General features: G+C 36.1%; 1 protein-coding gene across 1 annotated transcript in view; it reads left to right on the top strand.

Annotated features, from left to right (window-relative positions):
- lrrc16b (leucine rich repeat containing 16B) overlaps positions 1 to 23538 on the top strand; it is a 131215-nt gene that overhangs the window by 100756 nt on the left and 6921 nt on the right. The window contains exons 23-37 of the mRNA XM_015379428.1: positions 30 to 123; positions 2897 to 2995; positions 3076 to 3195; positions 7002 to 7115; positions 7618 to 7793; positions 7888 to 7975; positions 11039 to 11164; positions 12021 to 12087; positions 12476 to 12663; positions 14865 to 14944; positions 18351 to 18470; positions 20452 to 20620; positions 21378 to 21747; positions 22620 to 22723; positions 22803 to 23019. Of these exons, the coding sequence (XP_015234914.1) occupies positions 30 to 123; positions 2897 to 2995; positions 3076 to 3195; positions 7002 to 7115; positions 7618 to 7793; positions 7888 to 7975; positions 11039 to 11164; positions 12021 to 12087; positions 12476 to 12663; positions 14865 to 14944; positions 18351 to 18470; positions 20452 to 20620; positions 21378 to 21747; positions 22620 to 22723; positions 22803 to 23019 (2132 nt within the window). The remainder of the gene's footprint in view (positions 1 to 29; positions 124 to 2896; positions 2996 to 3075; positions 3196 to 7001; positions 7116 to 7617; positions 7794 to 7887; positions 7976 to 11038; positions 11165 to 12020; positions 12088 to 12475; positions 12664 to 14864; positions 14945 to 18350; positions 18471 to 20451; positions 20621 to 21377; positions 21748 to 22619; positions 22724 to 22802; positions 23020 to 23538) is intronic.

Below are 23538 nucleotides of genomic sequence, written 5' to 3'. Positions count from 1 at the left end.
TCTGTCCATTCCTGCTCTCTCCAACACAGCAACTTCACGCTGCAGTATATGCCCCTCCCACTTTGTGACATCGCTCAGGCATATCGCGGCGCCCCAGAAAAGACGGAACAAGCCTTGGCCAAGGTTAGAGGGGCTAAAACATTCATTTACTACATCCTATTACAATATCTTTTTTCCTTTTTTAAAGTATTTTCATTGTAGTATATAGTACCTTCCAAAAAAGCGTTAATATCGCTTGAACTTTTTCATATTCAGTGTGTTTTATTGAGGTTTTATGTGAGAGACTGACTGTTATTAATTATGAAGTTGGACCAAATGATAAATGGTTTAAATGGTTTATTTGGTAAATGATCTAAAGTAATGTTTTGTGTATTTATATCCATCCTCTTTTTAGACAAGTTTTTATTGCTACTTGTGAGGATGAAAGTTTTTTTTTTTAAAAACCTTACAGTACATGTCGTATTTTGCCCATTATTCTTAAAATATTCTTAAAATATACTTATTTTTATGTGATAGAGAGCTTCTGTAACCATCAGTTTTTTGGTCTTGTCAAAGATTCTCAGTTTAATTTAGTTCTGGACTTTGCCTGATCACTGTTTCATTGTAGGTGTGATTTGACTTCATACTGTTGTCCTACTGGAAGCTTTCCTGTGCCTAGTAGGGGTGTAGGAAATAATCGTTTTGGCGATATATCGTGATATTCGGCTGCCCAATATAATATCGATCTTTCACTTCTTACTATCGATTTAAAAAAAAAAAAAAAAAAGGTTACATAAAACATTGATGGGAAAATGGGCTACCTCTGCACCACCACTCTGGCAGAAAGCGCTGTGGAGCCCTATAACTGTGCGTGCAGCACTAAATCTTTATTTAAGGCAGTCACAGTTGAAGAAAACCCCAAACAACATGGATAATAATACCTAATCAATATTTTCTGATGAAAATATACAGCACTTGCTGTTTTATCTCATTATTTGATTTTGATAGCTGGGGAAATATGGCAATATATAGTGATACTGCAATATCGTGATAATATCGTATCGTGACCCAAGTATCGCGAAATGTATCGAATCGCAAAACTCATGCCAATACTCACCTCTAACACCTAGGCTGGATAAAGCTATGAAGAACATGATGATGCTAAAACCATCTTTCTTCTTAGCGATGTTTGTGCTCAGGGAAAAACACACTGTTAGTATTCTCTCATGTATACCGTATTGCAAATCGGAACAAAAGTTACATTTTGGTCTCATCTCAAAAGAGTACCTTCTTCCACATGTGTCTCCTACATGGCATATAGAGAACTGCATACAGGACTTATTAATGCTTCTAATGTTTCATGAAAAAATATTTATGAGGCTTTTCAACAAATACTGATGCCTTCAGTTTTCATATCTTTAGCTCGGATTAATTATTTCCTTGTCCAGGTTCTCGTCATGAGGCTTTGTAGTTATGTCACACACTAATCAACACATTTGATTGAATAGAGCTCCCATGAGGCGTTCAAAGGTCTTTATCACTGCCCTGTCTGTTGTGTTTCTTGGTCTTCACTGTGCTGCATTTCCACAAATACTGTCTGAAAAAAGCCAGAGACCTTCAAGAAAAGCTGGGTTTATAATAAGAAAAAAAATCATACACAAGTGCATTGTTTTCACCATTTGGGGGACTTCTAAAGACAGTTCAACAGTATATTTTATCTGGGGTTGCCACGGTAAAGGCACTTAATATACTTTTGGGATTTTAATAAACAATTTTCTTAATATCACTATTATACAGTGCTTTGTGTTGGTATACTGTACAAAATCGGAACAAAATACACTTACTTTTATCCCCTTAACAGCAAAATCTGTAAGAAGTCAAGCTGAACACTATGCTGCCATTATTATTGCTGTACCTGCCCTGAAATGTTGCAATAACAAAAGATTGCTTGAAGGAAATATTGGCATATTGGATGTTTCTTCCATATCCTTGATGCCTGATGTGCTATAACTTCCTATACAACCTTTATTAATAAAACACTTTTACAGCAAGGCCAAGCGAAACAAAAGACTGAACATAACTGGATACTAAAGAAATTCTTTTAAAGAAATGTTTGCGTATCTGATGCAAACATCAATAAAAATAGCGATAGGGAAAAATCATGACATCTTCAAAAACATTATATTATATATATTATACATATTCATCATATTGTTTTATTATATTACATTTTCAACATCATTATCATATTTACATTTCCTGATATCATGAAGGTCTATTGGAAATACATTTGCAGGAAAGTGTGATTTTAAGCTTTTACCATCATCAAAATCATATTTCTTCTCCAGAGTTCAGGTGTTACTTTTAAAGAATGCCTCTTGTGAGGAGTAACCATGGAATTTGTATTTTCCTGTTGTCATGTTGCCGCAGTCAGTATTATTGCTATCAACATACTTTCCTTCTCTATAGGTTTGCAGTCTACAATCCTTTTACATTCCAAACTTTACTCTCCTAGCTCTTAAAATAATCTAAACATTCACATTTGTAAGCCATATATCTGAGGGCCAGAGAAGGGTTTTCTCAAGGTTCTTTTATTTGTGAGACATCTACTTTAATGTTATTATTGCTTTAATTTCTACTAAAAAAGTGCTTAAATTTGTGTGTGTCTACAGATTATTATTTCATGTTAATATTTATTTGCAAAAGATGATGATGCAGGGATGTTTTCCCACATGCTGAGTCAGGAAAACAAATCAAAGTCTTTCCTTTCTATTTCTGGGGGATTTAAATCCACTTTCCTTATTACCATGCAAATTGTCTTGCCTTCTGTCTCATGCATGCTGTGCTTTGTAAACATCCATCTCCACCATACCTCTTGCTTATACTTTATTTCTTTGTGTGTTGGTATGTGCGACAGATCCAGCGTGCACTGCTCAGGAACAACCAGACTCAGCGTTTCTCTCAGAAGCAGGCCCTCAGGCTTCACCAGGGCCTCGTTACCAGCACCGCTGAGCAGGTCTGTGCACTCAAGAAGAGGAAAAATTTTCTTTATGCGAATACTTGTTGATAATAGTGATATTTACTTTTGTGCTTTAGGTTATGGAGCGTCTGTGTGTGAGGGTGCAGCAACAGCTATGTGTCCTGAAAGGTTGTGAAGACGGAGACGAGGTCCAGACAGCAAGACAAATCCTCAAAGAGGCCAGGAACTCAAGAGCTGTGAGTGAACTCTGCTTGTGTTGTTTTACGAAGGCTGTGCATACTGTTTTAAAAGGGAGTGACTTTTATATCCACCAATTTTTTTTTTTGAAAACACAAGATATATTTCAGCAGCATTGTATATTACAAGCACAAAACCATATATAGGTATGAATGTTGTTAAAAAAAAATCAATTGGTTGAAAACGTTGCTATTTTTTGGTTTCACTGGAGCACCACTGCGATATATTTAAACTTCTAGCTGCCGTAAGAAGCAGAATTGATAACATTTTACATATGTCAACATTGTGGTGTGCATTTGTATTATTGCTCTAATTATAATCGCCTCCTACTGTAGAACAAACTAATTTCCAGCTCTTCCAGCTTGGTCTCTATTTATAGAGACTAAGGTGTGAGTTTTCAGTATGCAATGTTTATACTGCAGCTTTTACAGCGTCCACCCGATTTTTATACAAAGTCTTTGGGACTTATTAGAGATTGAGGACCTGATGACTCAATTGTAAGTTTTTGCCTTTAACATGCTCGATGGAGCTTGACCTTCTAGGGTCCTGAAATTGAAGCCAGGATTCTAGAATGAATTTTCAAATTATCAACTGATATGAGACATTAAAAACAGAAGTGATTTGAACCTTCTGTTAGTGTAGTTACCATTCTGAAACTCTGAGCAATTGCAAGAATTTTTACTTTTAACCAATGCCAGTAAAAAGCGAGTTGCAGTGGTTCAAAAAGGTGGAATCTGTCGACGATACGCAGTTTGTTGCTAGCCTTAAAGGTGACACAGCACTTTTGCCCTGTTCAGATGATACCATTATTTATCATTTTGACCTGCATGCCAAATGCTAGTGTGGAACAGAAAACTAGCCCTGAACATTACTCTGACCAGAGTGAAACACAATGTTGGCAACATCATGCTGTGGGGATGCTCTTCTTAAGCAAGGAAACGGCAGCTGTTTAGATTTGCTTTATCCTTTTCTCTTCTTTTAAAAGATATATGAAGTTAATTAAATTCAAGTTTGTGTTTTATTATATTAAAATGTAGAAATAAAATCACACAGGCCACTGACCCGTGTTATAAATAGATGAACGGGAGACATCAGTGATGATACAACAGAGTACTCAGCTTGCCTAATTTTAGAAGTAAAACATTTTTTTTTTTTAAAGAAGTAATCCAGGCCCATGAGACGACAGAACAATGTTTTGTTTCCAACATTTAAATAGTACTTAATTATTATGTACTTTACAAGTTTCTCTAAATGTTCTGTTACTTGGTTACAAACTACTTGTTAGAACTGTCAGGAAAAGAAACATGTAAGCATCTACAGATGCTAAATATTTCCTCTCACAATGTTTACTGCACCATACTAAAGGCTGTACATTAAATACGTAAACTTAAAAGCTTTTTTTAGCGCAGTATTTCATAAAGGCTCTTATTGCTAGTAGTTTGGGACAGCCATGCAGGATTCAGGATGGATCCTTCCCATAAAACGGAGTTATAATCAATGGCTTAATTAGTTGTGTACTATTACTTTATTGGCGCCTTTAATGAGAAGTCCACAGGGGGTCATTTTGAAGAAGTTTCTAAAGCGAACTGTGAAAAATCTCCCTCATAGTAAGCCTCAAATCATTAAACATTCAGTTAATTAGCTAAATAAGCCATCAGGTCAGCAGGTATTGTGTAAGAACAGAATATTTAAAAGCTCAAACAGGAGGACGTTAATGCTGGGTCGGTTTTTTGATTAGCTGTAGATGAAAGCAGCAGCAGCACCAGGTAAAAATGTCATTTATTAAAGGCGTCACGTTTTCTTAAACTAAGCCTCAACAGTGCTTGGAGTAGATGAAAGCAAAAGAATCGACCCTAGGTGAAAACTGATGAAGTATTTATACCCCAAATATCAGTACAACGATCCACATCCTTACAGTGTAGCCTGCTTATGAGGATATGGAGTTGGTTATGAGTGCAAAAAATTAACCTGACAACAGCCAGATGCATGTCTCGCTGAGACATGCATCTGGCTGTTGTCTGGTTAGCAAAAAATACCAAGGATAACGTGTTTGACGATAACAAATAATATCCATACTGCTATCAATGATTGTTAACAAACCACACCTGCTCCTGAGCCTCACAGGTTGGTTTGTTTAGAGAGATAAAGAATGTATGTCTCTCTCTTAATTAGGTAAACAACTGAGGAGTTGTTTACAATACAGCATTTTCTAAATGGAGACGACACTTGATAGCATTGCTGATGCTGCAAAATGAGTTTTAAAAGGGTAGGGTTTCATACGTAAATTAAAAGAAAAATATAATCAATAATACTACGGTGTTATTTATTCTTAATTAGTGCAAAACTGTATAAATACAGTTGCTATTTATTAAGACAATAGACCCCATAATGTTCCTCTGTAACAAAGCAGAATATATAATAACCATAAAAGTATTGATGTACATATGTACTTTGGACCCAATTGAATAAGCAATAAGGAAGCATTTCAGAACGCTTCGGAACCTCAGGACGCTTAATGAAGTAGGCTTTTAAAAAAAAAAAGGAAACTAGGCCATGCAAAGAATAGATCATAATACTTATTGTAGTACTTATAGTTGGAAAATATTGTCGTTGAGTACCCTAATATTATACTCAAGTAAGAGGAGCACTACTTTAACATATTATTATTAAAATAAAAGTAAAAACTAGCAGAAAAAATTGCTCAAATAAAAAAAATTATCTTTAAAAGGCTGAATCATCAAGTAAAAGTACAAACAAGATGTTTTAAAATAGCACATCAATTCTTTTCCACTTAAACTTAAAAAATACAGCAGTAGAGTAGCTAAAAAAATACATGTTAATATAAGGTAAAATAATTACAATGACAATTACATGAGCTCCAACAACAGAATTATAGAAGTTAAGAATAATTGATCAAAGCTTGTGAGCCACATTGTTAAGTTTATTGTAAGCCCTAACCTTATTTCTGTGCCTGTGGATTTTTCTCATACTTCATTATAACAATACCGCAGTAAAAGTAAAGGGCAGTAAAAGTACTTCTAAGTTTATTTTTTTATTTTTTATTTTTTTATTCTTCTTAGGTTGTTCATGCAACTGATAAATATAAGGCGACCCACCTCTGGCTTAAGCTCAACAAAACAGAAAAATAAAAATCCTTCTTTTGTCGGTGGACTAGTTTTCTTGTCATCCTCCTTGCATTACTGCCAACAGTGTGTGGCGTCAGCAAGTTTTAATGGATTCATGAGAAGCCCTGTTGAATTTCTGTCTCTTTATTTAGCATTTTATTTTCTATGATCAGCTAGATCTAATGGGGAGGCTGCAACAGACTCTAGCTGGTGTTAGTTGGCTTTGTCAGCTGAAGTCTGCTTCTTAAAATGTATATGTATATATATATATACATGCTTCTTAAATTAAAACCATTTATTAATACTGTAATATCCAGCATGGAATATTGGAAACATTACGATATAATTTATCGTTTTTTTAAATCTATTACACCAGTTTTACTGTGATTTTGAGACTATTTTCCCTTTATTATTTTTAGCTTACAATTAATTTCACATTATTTCTTTATTTATGATTGGGTATTATATTGATATAACACTAAAGCATTAGTGTGAAAAAAAGAACGTGTTAAAAAATAAACCCTCTTATTTAACTATCTTGTTATAATTTGTGAAACAATATTTTCTGATATAGTTAACAAATGCATTTTCAAATGGACCTTGTACTTTATGTAGCTATCTGGTATTTTCCAGCATTATATTCTATATTCAATTTAATAAAAGGTTTGTATCCCTATCAGCTGTACCCATCCCTGTGCGAGCTGGCCCACGTCCTGTCAGTGGATGGTCCCGTCAAACAGCGCCTGGACACGCTAGCTGGAGAGCTGGCCAAGGCTGCAGACAAAGAGCTGCAGGTAAACCGGGAGATGGGATCACTTCATTATTTGCAGAAGTGTTCTTTTCCTTTATGCATTTGTGATTAAGAGGTAGTAGTGATCCAATTGCATTTAAATAGCCTATTATTGTTGTGTGCAGAAAAGGGGTGCTGACATAAAAGAATTGTGGCATTTAAATTCACGGCGAGGATACATTTAACATTGTTTCCTATGAAAGAATCATTGTAAGGGGAAAGAAAATGCTGAAACCTTGAGGATATTCTATAAAGCTGTGTGTCAGATTTTGTATACTTGTTAATTGTAAAGAAATTTTTCAAAGATTGGTGTCTAACAACAAGACATCTGTATGAATAGATCCTTGGATTCATGAGCTTGATAACTGTGAACAGCTGCATTGCACAGACGGCCATAAATGACCCAGCTAATATAACAACATTTTGTCTGGAATAAATACAAAAATGCCTTAAAAAAAAAATTATTCACATCTTTTTATCCCCTCATGTATTTTTCATGTCTTTAGGTGGTGGTGGATTCTATGGTGTCTCTCTGTCGAGAGTTGTGTCCCATGTCTTGCTCGGCTGCAGAGAGACTCAGCCCCCCTCTGTCCTCCATCTCCGAACAAGTTTCCATTCCTCGTTCAGCCATCCGCAGCGCTTTGATGGAGAGAGCAGCTGAAGATATCAACCAAGCCCTGGAGTAAGAAACGCAGCTGGTTAAAAGCCTCCAGTCATTGAGAACTTCAGAGAATATTTAGACTGACCTGTTAAGTCTTCATCTTTTCTTTGTTAAGGGAGGTGAAACTCTCGGTGGTCTCCTATCTGACTAACTCTATCGTCGATCAGATCCTACAAGAGCTCTACACCACCCATAAAACACTGGTACTGGTAATATCCCTTTAATGCATGACTTCTTTTAGATAGTAGAAAACAGTGTTTGTTGTAGTTTGAAATGTTACTGTATGATCACTGAAGGGAACTAACTAACTAACTGCTCAGCTACATGGGGGTGGTAAAATTATAAAGGTGCAATGTTTTTTTTAGATTTTTCTAGGTTCTACAATTCAGGTCCTCAGGTTTACTTTTATAAATGATCAATCTGGGAATCTGTTCAGAGAAAGGGGGAACTTTCAGCAGAACTTCTGGAGCTGAGCAAAATCAACTTTCTAAAATTTGGTTTTAGCCAATTATAGTAACACATTCCTTCTCAGCAGTCATGAGAAACCAAAACATCCTGGATTCTTACAAATAGATGCTTTAGCAGCAGCTACACGTATATCCTCCTGCACTGCTATTTTTCGTTTGATTTACTGTACCTGTGGAATTGGCATTTCTTACCTTTGTTACAGCTATATGTCCAACCTTAATAATGTCACTTAATTGACTCGTTTTGGGGAAAATAAAAATGATTAAAGCTGGAGTGGTGCAAAAGGGATCCTCTTGTGTTCGAAAATTCAAAAATGCCAAGAATTCAGCTCGCAGGCCAGGTTAATCATGATGTATGGATTTATATTTTTGAGGACATTGACAGGCATTGAAACTTTAGTTTTCATGACTTTTGGTCTTATCGCTTTCTAAATTGGAGAACCGATTACCACTACCTGATTTATTTTTTTGTTGTTGTTTTTTTTTTTTTTACTGTTGCAAGGACTTGCTACAGTAAAAGGAGTTTAGCAACTCTACTTCAGTCTAACTCAACTGAATTCAAGTTAGATTTTGGCTCCTTCCTGTATGCTTCATCATTTCAATGTTTTGAATGTCTTGATTAATCAGCAAATCTAGCAATAAAATTTAGGAATCTAATACAAATCTGAATCCAATATATAGTAAAATCATTCCTAACAGTGTACATTTTTTGAGAAACTTGTAAGTCTTAAGTCAGCTTTAAATGACTTCAAAAATCTAAATCACTATGACTGACTTTTAATGTAGCAAAAAGCATTTTGGTTTGTAAGGCAGAGAGACGATGAAATCCACGATGGGCATGAAGTACAAATATGTACAAATAATTATAAATATTTAAAAGAAGAACAATAATTTATCACATTAAATCATGTTATTTTGCATTCATTATTCCACTTATTAATTTATTTCAAATTTAGATTAATCAATCTGAAATAAACCTCAAGAGGTTTTGGTGAAAACCCCCCTTTTAGCGGCTGAGCTTCCACAGTAGAACCTTCTTTTTTATTCACGCCGCTCTCCTCTGGCCAAGATCCAGCTGCTCCTGTGGAGGACTCACCTGGTAGTCATGTATGGGCAAATAATAACATTTCCTCTAAATGACTCCTAATGGACTTGTCCTGATTATAACTACAAGTAGCAAAGATAAACAACAAGTAACTGGAAGAAACTGCTGAGGTTGTTAATGAAATCAAAGCAACGGCACATGAGGCTGGACTTGCAAACTGCAAACCTGATATTGGCACCATTAGATACTGGCTATAACAGAGCAAAAAGGAAGATTTAGTCTCTGAGTTTCTTGTTTCCTCCTGTGTCAAAGCAAACAAGCATTTTAGGATAATATGTTCTTTAGTGGAGCATCTTAATAAACTCACAGACATTACATCAATGGCCAAACTATTTTATGGGAATGGGGGTTTGTGGTTGATACTCCCCTACTATCACAAGGACAAGTTTGAAAAACACATTATTAAGAAAATACTTGGTGTAACTTCAATGTCGCACGTTTTTGTTGTCAACTAGCATTTTTTTTTTTTTGAAAAAGAAAAAATGTTCTTTGGTTTTTGCGGATAGTTTGAGGGACAGGTTCTGGCCATTACCTTTACCCTTGGTCCAGGACAACTGACCAGGTTGTCTCCCCCTGCCAGTGGGTTTGACGCTAGATGCTATGCTGATGTTGTATCATTTCAAGTGTACTCTAATTGTGATCTACATCTAGATTTCTGTCATTTTGCATACTTTCTTTTTTGAGCAGAAAAAGCCCTCTAACTAATCGTGACAAATATCTTCCATCAAGAATAATTAACTCAGTAATGCACTGCTCCAATTTCATTTTTCCAAGGACATAATGAAAAATAATTCAAACAGTTCTGCATTTTTCAATTTTATGGACCTCTGCAACATTTTCACCAAATCTAATTTGTTACTTTGATAACGAATTTTGTAAAACAAGTGAAACATTAAGGTCATTTTAAAATAGTTTGACAGAAAAAAATGATTTTGCCATTTTAAAGCATACAAGATAGTTGAAAGCATTTAACCTTTTACAAAATCAATTAACTTCATTGGCTATTTCCCTTAATAGTTGTATGCAATTAATACAAAGTAATATTATTTTTTTCCCCTAAACTTACAGCTCAGTAGAATGAAAATAAAAACTTGATGCAAATCCTTTGCCAAGGTAAATTTGAACTGAATCAAAACACCAGCAGCAGAAATATTTTTGAAATCTTTTATATTTGAGGTTATGTCTAAGTGGCTGATTTTTGTGTTTACCTGCATCACACATTTTTATTTCTTTAAAAGTAAAAACATAATGCTTAAAAAAAACTTTCTGTTCTTATTATCTGCATGGTTTGATGTTGCAGGATCTCTATAAAAACAGAGTCTTTGAAATTAACATGGCCAAAAACCGACCAATACATCTCTAGTAGCAACATTGTCTGCCCAGCTCTGCTTTACATTCCATGCACTCCCTCCCCTGTTATGTCTCATTCTTCTCTCTGTGTTTTACTGCAGTGCCAGCCTGTCCTCTATGATGTCTTGCTCTGCTTTTATGATCAAGAACTTGAGTTTAATTCATATTCATCTCGGGATTTTAAAACTCATACTGCAATTCACCCTTTACTTTGTTGTGAACCTCTTGGATAGAGAGATAGACTCATCTCTCATAGGATGATGGGTTTAAGGACAATATATTCACTGATAAAAGAATCTGAATGAATATTGTGTTGCATGTTATTAATGTGAGCTTTGCATCAGCTGCGACAGGTTTCTCAGGCAAAACGTTGGGATGATGTGGGGACTGGTAGAAGATCTGTCAGACATTCCAGACTTGTTGAAGCGTTGGAGTTCCCTGATGAGGAATTTGGAGTGAACCTGGGAATAGTAAGTGTTTGCTAAACTCAATGATTGGACTTCTTTGGCGTAATACATGTTAGGGACTTTACCTTTAAACCTTTTTTCATGCAAAAAACAAAACTGCAATATATTTTGTTGGGATATATATCTATAAAATTTTTTTGTGCATATATGCTGGTGAAGATTCTCTGTCATCATAGTCATCATAGTCTGTCCAAAAAAAAAAGTGGAAAACAAGTCCAGTGGATTGTTTTTGTTGTGCATATATCTTTACCAATCTTTCTATTAGCTTTGAAGAGCTTTTGTATAACTTTGATAAAAAGGTAGAGCCACAGAATGATGCAGCCTCTACCGTGTGTTGTGTTAGAAATAGCGTGTGTTATGTGTCAAAGCACATTTTACTTTGTATTAGCTGTTTCCCATATGACCTTTAGCAAGCTGCAATCAGTTGGCTTTCGCAGATGGCCGCTCACACTGAGTCTGGTTATGCTGGAGGTTTCTTCCTGTTAAAAGGGAGTTTTTCCTCTCCACTGTCGCTACAGGCATGCTTAGTGTGAGGGATTGCATCCAAGTCAATGAGGCGATGCAATCAGCTGGTTTTCCTTAGATAGAAAACTTTAAATCAATTTAATTGTATGACCTGGTGAAGTGTAAAGTGCCTTGAGATGACATGGGTTGTGAATTGGCGCTATAGAAATAAACTGGATTGAACTGAAGCTAATTTGTTTTTGTTTGTCCCTTTAAATTCTAATAAAATGCTTTAAATCTGTGGTTATGATGTGAAAATATGTGAAAACGTTTCCATAGTTATGAATGTTTTTGTAAGGCACTGTAGGTATTCTTGTATGACAATGTATATTTGTTTTATCTTCTTTAATAAAAGGATACCATGGCTATAAAGAAGCGAAGCTCCAGAACTAGAAGAATTCGTCCTGTCTCCACCAGAATGAGTGAGTCTTCTCTCTAAACTCAAATATATATATATATATTAAATCTCATTGAGCAGAAGCAAACAAAGTGAATAATGTGATGCAGGTAAAATGTGATGTGACATCGTCTCAGAAGGTGTAAATGCTATCTGAATTAAATGTTATATTGTTGGTGTCAAAACTTTAAGTTCTGCAAAACGTACATGCTTTCTCTATTCTCTTTACATTCCTACACAGTTTTCATTCCACATTATATACTGTATTTTTAAGTTCTTTTCTTGTTAACTGTATGTTGGTCTGTGTGTAGCACTTTATCACCAAAGCAAATTCCTCATATGCATAAAACACTTTGTCAGTTAATCTTATTCTGTTTCTGAGATCTATCCTTAAATCACCGTCTGTCTCACAGGTTTAGGGGATGAACCCAGTCCCTCTCCGACTCCTTCTGCTCCTTCCCACTCAGCTTCTCTGACTCATTCCGCATCTTGGGAATGCCTTTCCACTCTCCCAACCAACGGTTCACCTTTACGTCATGTTACCCATGTCAGGCCACGCCCACCGCGGCGACACAGGACAGGACACATTCCTCCTGAATCTGTGAGTAGATTCTCTGACTTAATGTGCATAAATAAAGTGCATTTGAATAGTAATCACACCCTTTAAACTTAACATTTTTGTTATATTAACCCCCGTAAGCTGAAGAGCAACTACTTAGAGTGTTGTCAATGAGCCTTTTTACTGAATCTGTTCTAGTGCTTACTTGCTTAGCCACATCCCCTTGCACATGCACAGTATTATACCACCCGTCACCCAAAAATTTGGTATGCAACCATAGTGACTCTGGTGTATAGATGTAAAAAAAAACTGTAATATAACATTTCTATGCCCTTTTAAAACAATGGGTCTAATACATTTCCACTGTAGCTTACTTTTGCTTCCTTGTAGCGTTTTGTAAAGGAAAAGTCGGGTCACTAAGGATTGATAAATTGCTCATTATTTATACCTGAAACTAATACATTGGCGGGGTTTTAATGAATTTTGTGTTCAATCAGTTAAAAAATAACTTGTCGCAATCACTGAGTTGACTGGCCATTTTTGTAGCCTGGGTGCCATTCCGAACTTAGTCCCGCCCACAAGGTTTGAGGTCGGGAAGTTCGGTCTGGCTCTGCTCCATGGTAGCGTGAGTATTATCGCCCACTGTCAGGCGATCCTATCAAATTGTCAGGGCGGGCTTTATACTATGATGGACAGATGATCGACAGTAACGTAATCAACCACGTGACCAAAGCGGGCTTGGGTGACAACAGCAATGGCTGCCGCCGGAGAGTTGAGGTGAGTAGATTCTGCTATTAGGTCTGTTGTAGAAGATATCGACAGCAATTTAATTTTAAAAGAGGAACAGAGAAACGCGATCAAGGCTCATCTTCTTATTCTAGGCGTGCAACTGCACGCTTTGATTTTTGTTGACAACAACTATGCGTTGCTTAACATACGTCACGCACTCCGTTGCTCTTATTGGTTGTACGTCTGTCCAATTGAGTGCAGAGGCATTTTTTTTCCTGGTTGGTTCAAAACACGCCCCATAATCACAGCTCTATGGAGCTGTATGAGACTCATATTCTGACTAGAATTGAGTAGGACTACGTCAGGCTACCATTTTTGCACATCTTACTGACATCTTCCGGCAGTAACGTCACAGTGCGGTAAGTCTAGCTCCATTCTCCCCACTTTACAAGCAAAATGGGAGCTACTAAACAAATCTGCAATCAACAACAATTATTTAAGATTTCGAGAGGACTTCACCATTGAAATTCGCGAGAGCTATAGTTAAACTGACAATGCCCACGTTCAATGTTGTAATACATCGGGTAAACATGAAAAAAAAAGTTGTTATTTCACCTTTCCGATTCATGATCCACCAAGGATGGGTTAGTGACTGGATTGCCAACTTGAATAACTTCTAGCCAGAGAAAAAAAAACATTATATGTAGCCAACATTTGGAAAAAGAATGATTTCAAGATGACTTGGATAATATCACATTGTGAAAAACACCAGATACAGCACTGGGACTTGATCAACAGCCGATACCGCACCATGACGTCACAAACTGGTAGTAGTGTTCTTCAAATGAAATTACTCTTAATTAAAAAATAAAGTATCATTTATTGAACAGTATGTAATCATTTCATATTTAAAGTACTTTCAGAAGTTTGAATTCTGAATATGACCAGACTTTTCCTTTAAGGGATATTTTGGTAGGAGAAAAATTTATGATTTTCTTAAGGTTTGATGTGCATTTTTCTTTAGTGCTAATTTAACAGCATAAAGATTTAAGAGGTTCGATCATAAAACCAACATGTTTATTTTTGAGGCATTTGTTTTTTTCTTACCTCAATTTCTACATTATGTGTGAACCTTGGTTATTCATCTTGTGTTTGTAGCCGAAGGCACATTCTAAAAATAAGTTCTTTTTAACGTAGGAGGCTGCCACATGTGACTGTGTTTCAAATGTTAATAGCGAACTGTCGTCTCCCGAGGGACTGCAGGGCATCAACAAACTAAGCAGTTTGTTTAGTCCTTTTTCAAAGCTCATTTCTAAATCGGAGCAGATTTATTAGGGCAGCGTGGTAAAAGAAGTGTTTCCAAACTCACTTCTATTGGCAACATATTCAGATTTTCTAGCCAGACATTTGAAATGATCGCACCTTTTTGTCATTCCTTCAGCTCTTAATAGACTTGGCAGACTGAACTGATCACTTTTGTTTTCTGATGTGTGTGTGTGTTTATTTGTGCACAGCATTGCTCTGAGAATGGAGGAGTCAGTATGCTGGAGGATGGACTGCCAGATTTCTACAGCAAAAGAGTTCTACCTGACAGGTTGGGTTGCACATACTTTCCGTTTTTCATTTAGCTCATACAAAAATCTTTCACTCCCTGACTCTATCAGACTACCAGTTCAACACAGTATGCATATTATCATTTTGACCACAAAAAAACTAAAAAAAATTATGAAGCAGCTAAGGACAATTTCAAAATCCACATAAAAACACTGTAGAAAAGATTGTTGCTCCCTGTTTCACATGAGTCAGACTTAGCTTATGTTTCCTTACAGCTTTACAGATTCATGGCATACTGCATCCTGTTCAATTTGGTGACTGAACTCTCAAATATTTTTTTTATTGAACAACTTAAATCAGCTGTTGATTAAGATCAGTTTGTTTGAACGGTTTAAGTTTTTTAAGACAGTCTTAAAAACAGGGCAACGATGTGTAATAATCAATAACAACAAATCGTCCTTCATAGCATTGAGAAAGAGTTCAACATGGATCAATACTAAGTCTACTTCTATTTAAATTGAATGTCATCCAGAGAACTGACATTATGCAGGTTGAGGGGGTGAAATATCTTGGTCTAATTTTGTACACACACCTAACGTTTGAAAGTCACATGTACTTATTACTGGCAAAATAACATTTTTATACTTTTAGAATGCTCAAAGATTATTTTTCCCCACTTCCTGCTGCATATATCTTTAAGTATGCCATGATTTTGTCTCAACTGAGTTATTGTGAAACATCCTGGTCACAGGCAGCAGCTACTATAATCAAACCACTGAAATGGTTTAATACAGAGCTTTGAAGATGCTAGAAAAGGAAACTTCGTCAAACGAACCACTGTCAGCCTCTGCAGAAGTTTAATTCACTAAAGTATACAAAATCTGATAAAGTGTTGTTGTTAAAAACAGATGTATAAATGTTTGCATCAGCAAGCCCCTTCTGCCCTCTGTAAGCTTGAAGCTCCACTCAGAGCAGTGGTCTCAATTACTCGATTACTCGCCAGTGGAAAAAGAGAGCTTCTAAGAAAAGCATCTATTAGACAGCTTTTTCTGCCTATGGCTCTAAACTATGACACCACTGAAGTCAATCTTGACATTTTAAACTCTGTGTCTTTTGTCATTGCTTTTCCAGTGATGAGCACTGAAAATTAGCCATGAATACACCTGCAATAGTATATCACATGTTAAATAAACTAATTAATAAACTAATTGAAACATTAATAAACAAAATATCTTGTTTTTATATCATCAGGACAAAACTATTTATCATATTTAATGTGTTCATATCAAATGATTCAATAATTTATACTTACTTAGACTTTGACACATAGAGCGTATACAAAAATAAATTTCATTCAGTACAGCTCTCAAGGCATTTCTATTTTTAAAGTGATAAAGAAGTAAGCAGCAGTGATAAAATGTAAACATAATGATTTACAGTTTCCAACATTCAGGGGTTTTTTTTCTCATAAAAAGCTCTTAAAGAAAACACGAAAATATACTAACTAAGCAAGCAATATTCATTTTTTAAGACATCAGAATCAGACTACATCTACTATAGGGATGTCCCAATCTTATATCAGTAGATGAAATTTGTCTGATATCAGCTAAAAAAGAAGTACAACGAAGTACTGCTGCTTTGAACAGTTTTGGTAACGCATTGGTTAATTATAAATAGTTCAGAGGCTCTCATACCTATTGATGACACTGCGTTTTGACACATTGCCAAAGTGTATTAATACTGTATCACTCAATACTGACACCTGCTGAAAATTTTAAAGCCTTACAGCTAGCCTATTAGACTAAACTCGATGACCTAGGGCAACAATTTATTTTAAGTCATTGGATGTTGTATTGTATTATTTAATATCTTTTAAATTGAAAATCTCTTTGATATTTTTAAATGCAGTCAATAAATAATGGGATAATATAACATGAAAATTTAAGCAAACATGTGAATGAGGATGCAGTAAATATGGTTAACTAAAGTCAGTTTGAATTTAATTTCAATTTAGATTACTCGTGTGATAACTGAGTGGAACAGTATGACACGACGAGAAAATTAAAACAAATGTTCCCACATGGCTGAAACATTCTTTTGCCTTGAAGCTGCTCCATATTTCTTTATGAATCTGATAATGAAGTGTAAGAGATACAATTTTTTTTGGCAGGTGCCTCTCTTTGACAGATGTGCTTATAAACACAGTTTACTGCATTACTCAGTTCAAAACTTTGCTTAAAACGATATGTGCCCCAACATGAGGTTTAACTCTGTGAGCTTGATGCATGCATCGATGCAGCTGTCCTGCTGAACAATCATTAGTTGATGGCTATTGTTCTCTGTTTGAGTTTCATCACTGTGTCGAGATTTTTTTTTTAAATATACACAAAAATATAAGTATTGAACGTTTGCATGATTTATGATCATTTGATATTGGGTCAATATTGGTATTGTACTCCATCTCAAATGAAAGAGTTGTATCAGAATACCCCTTAATCCACATCCCACACTGATAAGTGATTATCCGTACGTTCCCTGATTCTGGTCCTCTGTATGTTTTAGATGTTTTCTGCTCCATCACAGATGATTTAAATGATTCAATTACTCTCTCAGCAGGCCATTAAGATCACTGGAGGCTGTTTAATTGTCTATCACTTTAAGTTAGACAGACTGAGTCAGCGACAGATCTAAAACACACAAGTCTGAAAACTAATGGGAATATGTTTGCATTAATCATGGCTTGTAGATGATAACTTGATCAGTTTGGTTTGTCCTGCTCTACTAAAAAAGGTTATTGACAAATACAAGAATTTACTTTTTTCAAAATAACCATAACAACTTTATTAGAAAATATTCAGATTTTATTTTGTCCTATTTAGCCTGTTTATTTATGACCAATTAACCCTGTTGACATTTAGATCTCATATACAGTTTGCTTTGTTTGTCACTGAGATTCATTTCAGCAAAAACCTTCATCATGTCCATTTCACCCACAAGCCTTGTTCCCATAAAAGCATGCATCATAATCCCTTTAAAAGCCCTTCATTGAAAATCTTTTAAATAACACTTTAAATGTGTTGTTGATATTACAATTACAATTACTTCAATATTTCAACATGTTGAAATACATTTTAAATAGCCTTGATTGTCCATTTTCAACTCTGTCAAGGCTTGCTTTCCTTGCTATGGCTTTAACACAACATGATTACTGTGCAACCAAAATCTTTAACTGTGGTTGCTGTATATACAACTAAAAAAACCCAGTGAAAAATGTATGAATTCTTTGGCAGGGCTCGGTCCTATGTCCTTTTGGAAACGGTACTTGTCCTCTTACTGCTATTACTGTATTAGTGCAGGTTCACAAAATGAGCCATCTAACTTTAATCCTCCAATCTTCCATCCAATTTTTCACCTTTGCACTTTTTATCTCTCTACATCTCTTTCAGTCAGCTTTCATCCCTCCATCAGGCCCAATCACTCAGGAGGAAGAAGAGGCGCAGTGTGCTGTCGATTTTCTCTGGCTTCCGCAAAAATCGCAACTCTACCTTCTCCAATCAGGACTTGGAGTAAGTATGCAAAAAAATCAAAATTGGAGAAGAAGTAACCTGGCCCTGAGCTGTGTGAAACTGGGACCATTAGGGATTTATAGGCGCATAGACTTATTGATCATGACGGCTGTTAAAAGAATATACAGTAGATGCAGGGTTTTGCATGCTTAAAAATCATAAATATTTGAGCAGCGGAAACAATATTTTTATGTATTCAACTGTTTTTGCTTTGAATTTATGTCACTCCGTACGTTCTGGCTGGTCTTATTTAATTTTGATTTAGCACTTTAAAACCACTCTGCTTTGCCAAATGGACAAAGTACAGACTAGCATTTTTTTTTTTTTTTTTTACATCTATTTTCTCAGAGGAGAGATTTGAGGGCAGGACAAAGTGGGGACTTTAAAGCTATAAAAAGTGCCACTTGATGAAGTTTCCAGTGTATTTTTTTTAGCTCACAGATCTGCTTAGAATGCATAAAGATTCAATCCAGTCACTAGAAGAATTAAAGAGGTCTCACTTGAAGTAAAGTCATTATTTATATTTTTAAAGTCAGTTAACGTGTATTTCCGGACTATAAGCCACGCCCATGACATTTTTTGAAAAAAAATAAATAAAAAAAACTCACTTCGGCTATAAACCGCTGACATCAACTAAACTGTTTCCCACAAAACCTGTAGGTGAAGTTCTACATAAAGCCTTTGCAGTAGGAATACTAGCTCCCATTAGCTTGTTGGCTCGCCGCAGTAAGAGCTTGCCACTTGTGTCTCTGCTTTATATATGTATGTATGTACAGTATATGTATGTTTAAGTATGTGTATATATATATATATATATATATATATATATATATATATATATATATATATATATATATGGTATTATTTTGTATGTGTTATTCTATTTTGTTAACCTAAAATCTGTAGTCTAGCGAACATTACTTCTGTATTTCTAAACAAGTCTTGAAGAGTTATAGCTGTTTTTATTTCTTTTTATATTTGTATTTTTCTTTGTAAAATTCTTACTGTTGTGTTTTTAGGTAGACAATTTTAAGATCTGTCCAGGGACAACAGCTGAAAAATAGCCTTTTGGCTTATTCTGGTGCATTTGCAGGAATGCTTATTAATATACATTGTTCCTGTCGAATAAATAAATAAATCTAAATCTACTGAAATATGGGGCTTTGTCAGCTCTTTATTTCATCTCTGCAGGAGTTGAGCCAAGTCTCTTCTTCGGTTCCAAAGCTTTAATGTAGCAAATAAATGTCAAAATGTGTGAATTTGGGACGTTTGTTCTCTGTAATGCGTGCTGCTAGTGTGTTCTTGAGCTAAATGAAAATTAGCCCAAAATGTAACTTCCCACTATGGCAGTTAAGAAAAAAACACAGAATAGTGGAATGATTCAAAGCGTGGGAAAAAGGGAGCAGCTTATAGTCCGGAAAATACTGTAATATAGTTAGATGTCAGATTGATATTAAACTGGTAGACTGGATGTTTATTACTGCTTTCATTTTGGTCTTTTCTTAATTTGTTTTCTTTCTTTTTTTTCTTGCAGCAACTCAATTATGTTTATTCAAATATCTCCAAACAACACATGCCACCTCACAGCACTTTACAAGAAATACATTTAAATCTAATTATACTGACAGATTCCAAGTCAATAACATAGATTCCACATTGATTGTAATATAAAAACCCTTCTTATTCCATCTAGTAACTGACTTGTGGGAATCACTCCTTCGTTATGAGCATGTGGCAACATTAGACAGTTGCTTTAATGTTATTACCTTTGAAGCACAATGAAGAACATCTACTGTACAGTATGTGGCAACAATGAAAAGAAAACTCCTTAACTAGTAGCAGAGGTTGAGCTAGATTATTTTGCTGTTGTTTTCACTGACAATGCACAATGACAATGAATTGTACAAACAAAACATTTTACCTGGCCTCTCAGGTTCAAGCTGAATCATTGCCTGTTTTTTTCCTATTTTTGTTTTTCAAGGGGAGCCTCAGAGAACGTCTACTCTATGATTCAGCACCCTAAAGATACAGTGAGGCCAGAGAGCGCTGTTCCTGGAGCAAACGGGAGCATGTCTTCACCTCGGCCAACTCAGGGCCAACCTGTTCATGGGATGAGGGCTGCCAGCCCCCCCTGCCCCATCCAAAGACAGGTAAGTTGAATTGAAAAGTCACTGCAAACAAGCAGCTCTTGAGACACTTACTATTTATGATAAGCTAGAGACTAAATTGAGTATCCTTGAAGATGCACCTCTTTGCTTAGTTTAGAAAACAAATTATTCTGTAACAGAATGTTGCAACAGCAGGTAGCAGAAGTAACAGAGAAGAAAAGGGCCTCTATTATCATTTTGGTTCTTTCAAAAATTTTGCTGGCAGAAGTTTAAAGTTGCGGAATCTTTTTTATTGTCAGAGCTTTGAACACTGTTGCACAATTAATCTTAGACTGTAGAATAGCAATAAAACCTCAGCTTTAAAGTCTGCTTTTTAATCAAGATGTTAGATATGAACATCTTTTTTCCAGCTCCTGTACTCCCAAGTGATGACACAGAGCAGAGCTGCATGCTGTGCCCACCACCTGCTATTCTCAGCCTTTTTATGTCTTGGATTTGTGTAGCTGCTTGTGTGAAACATCGACTTTAAGGCTTATTTTAAATCTGTGCGCCGCACTCTTACAGAACCAAAGGGGGCTACCCTAACTCTCACTGCTGTATTCAAATAATATTAGAATGATAATTGAGAAATCCGTTGATGATTAGATATTCAAAATCACAATAGGTCTTTATATTATTGTAAATAGGGGAACCATAAAATCAAATTTCCATTTGTGTCCTCTTTGAACAGTGAAAAAAAAAGCATTTATCTGATTCTGACTAATTAAAATTCTGTGAATGGCCATCTCTCCTGCTGCAGTCCACAGATCTGGTCAGCATGGTGTACAGCTGTATCGGGGCGGAAATCGAGGACTCTGACAGCAGCAGCACGTGTGACATCAAAGAGATGCAGCACAGCGCTGATGGATCAAACACCATCTCAGATGCCCCGACAGATACTCAAAGTAACGGGCATGTGGTGTCCTCCAAACACCAGACGGACAGACAGATGGAGACGGGCAGGCAGGAGAGAATTGTCCCACTGACTGAGTCACGGACCGAGGCGGGAGAGGACATCCAAAGCAGCGGCGTTTGCAGCATGGCCCCCTGTGGGCCAAGGCCAGAGCCTCCTCCGCACAGCAAACCAACTCAGGCTGTGATAAGGCAGAGGCACCTGCAGGACAGTATAGGTACTGCAAATTCTATAACAAAAAAGTACAAACTGCCTGGTTTGGAAATTCTACTCCATAGTGTTTTTTTATTTTAAGGGAATCACAGTAAATTGGACTCCAAACTCCACATTCAGAATTGTATTTCTAAACTAATTCCACTTTACAATGAACAACACATTACTCTTTGATGGTCCGTCACATATCAAATACTGAGAACATGAAGTTTGTTGCCATTTTTTTGACATCCATGAAAGGGAGGCTGAAGTGGTATAAATGTATATTTCAGACTCTGTCAAAGTGCTTGGAAAGCAAACTTAGACAGATATTTTGGGTTATACCTCTTAAAGAATCGAAAACATCTGTAAAAATACCACAATGTAACCACAATAGTATAGTGTTAGCTTTAAATCTATAAGCTCCAACTAGGGACTTTCACACACAGAAATGATATTCTAAACTATTTTATAGAGAATTTGATGAAGTGTAGCAGCTGTTAAAGCTGGTGGAGCATAATATCCTTGACTATCGCAGAAAGTCTTAGTCAAGGATAGTCTGTAATTTAACGGCTTCGACATCCACTGTTGATGCGAATACCAAACTGCCAAATGTAAATACTGTATAAGGATTATAATCGGGAAAAATACACAAACATTCGGCTTTTATGCTATGTATACTTTTTTATCTGTTGTAATTTGCAGCTAAACCTTCATACAGAAAATGAGCAGCGTTCTTACTTAAATTTAAAGATTAAATTTAAACATTTTTAAACCCAGGGCTAAAGAAGCAGCACCTAATGTCTCCGTCAAAATCGCTCCTTTATGGCTTTTACCGTTGACCCAGAAGCAAAGATTTAACTAATTATTGATGGTTTCCTATTATTTTGTTATCAGAAGAGACGGAAAGATCAGATGTAGAAGAAAAGAGCGAAAGACTGCAGGAAGAGAAGCAGAGAGGGCGGGGACCAGAGGGACAGCGTCCTCTTATTCCCAAAAAGGTAGGTAGCAAATGAATAAGCCTTTTTTCTTCTTGCTGTGGTGTGAAATACATGAACATATGCTGCACTGATTTACCAGCCAAGCATAGAGCTCCAGAGAGAAAAGGCCACTCCACAAAAGACCAAGACTTCACCAAAAACTCCTGCCAGTCCTGAAGAAGAACAAAAGAATGATCAGAAGAGTTTTCCACCTGCTCAGCCAGTTTCGGAAGACAAAGGGACATGTGAGGCATGGAGTCCTACAGCCTCTGTGACGCCTGGGTCCGAGGATGCCGATCCCACCATCGTCAGCCACGGTATTGTTACATCACTTTCACATATTCATAGTCTGAAGTCTTAGATTAGATCTGTATAGAATCTAAGTGGAGCTAACTAAGACTTCAGTCAAGCTTTAGATTTACTATCTAAAGCAGGTGGTTAGGAGTTATCATTACAACTAAGACGCTTACAGCTCTTCAAAATAAAAGCACAATCAGTTATGTTCATTCAGTAACTCTAACATTGGACATGAATAGCTCTTTTCTGCTTTTTTGTTATTTTTGTGTTTGGTCATAAATTAATCAAAACATTTTAAAGCTACAGTGTGTAATAATTACAGGGATATACAGTCAGAAATGTAATATATTATACATAAATATGTTATTTATCATCATCTACGAGCTCAGCCTCTTAACCTTAATATTTGCATTGCCTTAGAATTCGTTATTTATAATTACATAGGAGCGGGTCTCGCAGCCATGGAGGCAGACATCTTTGCGCTACGGCAGCGCAGAGCCAACAAACTAGCGATTGCGAGATCGCCAAAACGTCACAAC

Source organism: Cyprinodon variegatus, unplaced genomic scaffold (assembly GCF_000732505.1).
Source record: "Cyprinodon variegatus isolate N-32 unplaced genomic scaffold, C_variegatus-1.0 Scaffold192, whole genome shotgun sequence".
NCBI classification, from domain to species: domain Eukaryota; kingdom Metazoa; phylum Chordata; class Actinopteri; order Cyprinodontiformes; family Cyprinodontidae; genus Cyprinodon; species Cyprinodon variegatus.
Note: the sequence above shows the minus strand (reverse complement) of the source record. Positions and strands in the feature narration are given on the sequence as shown.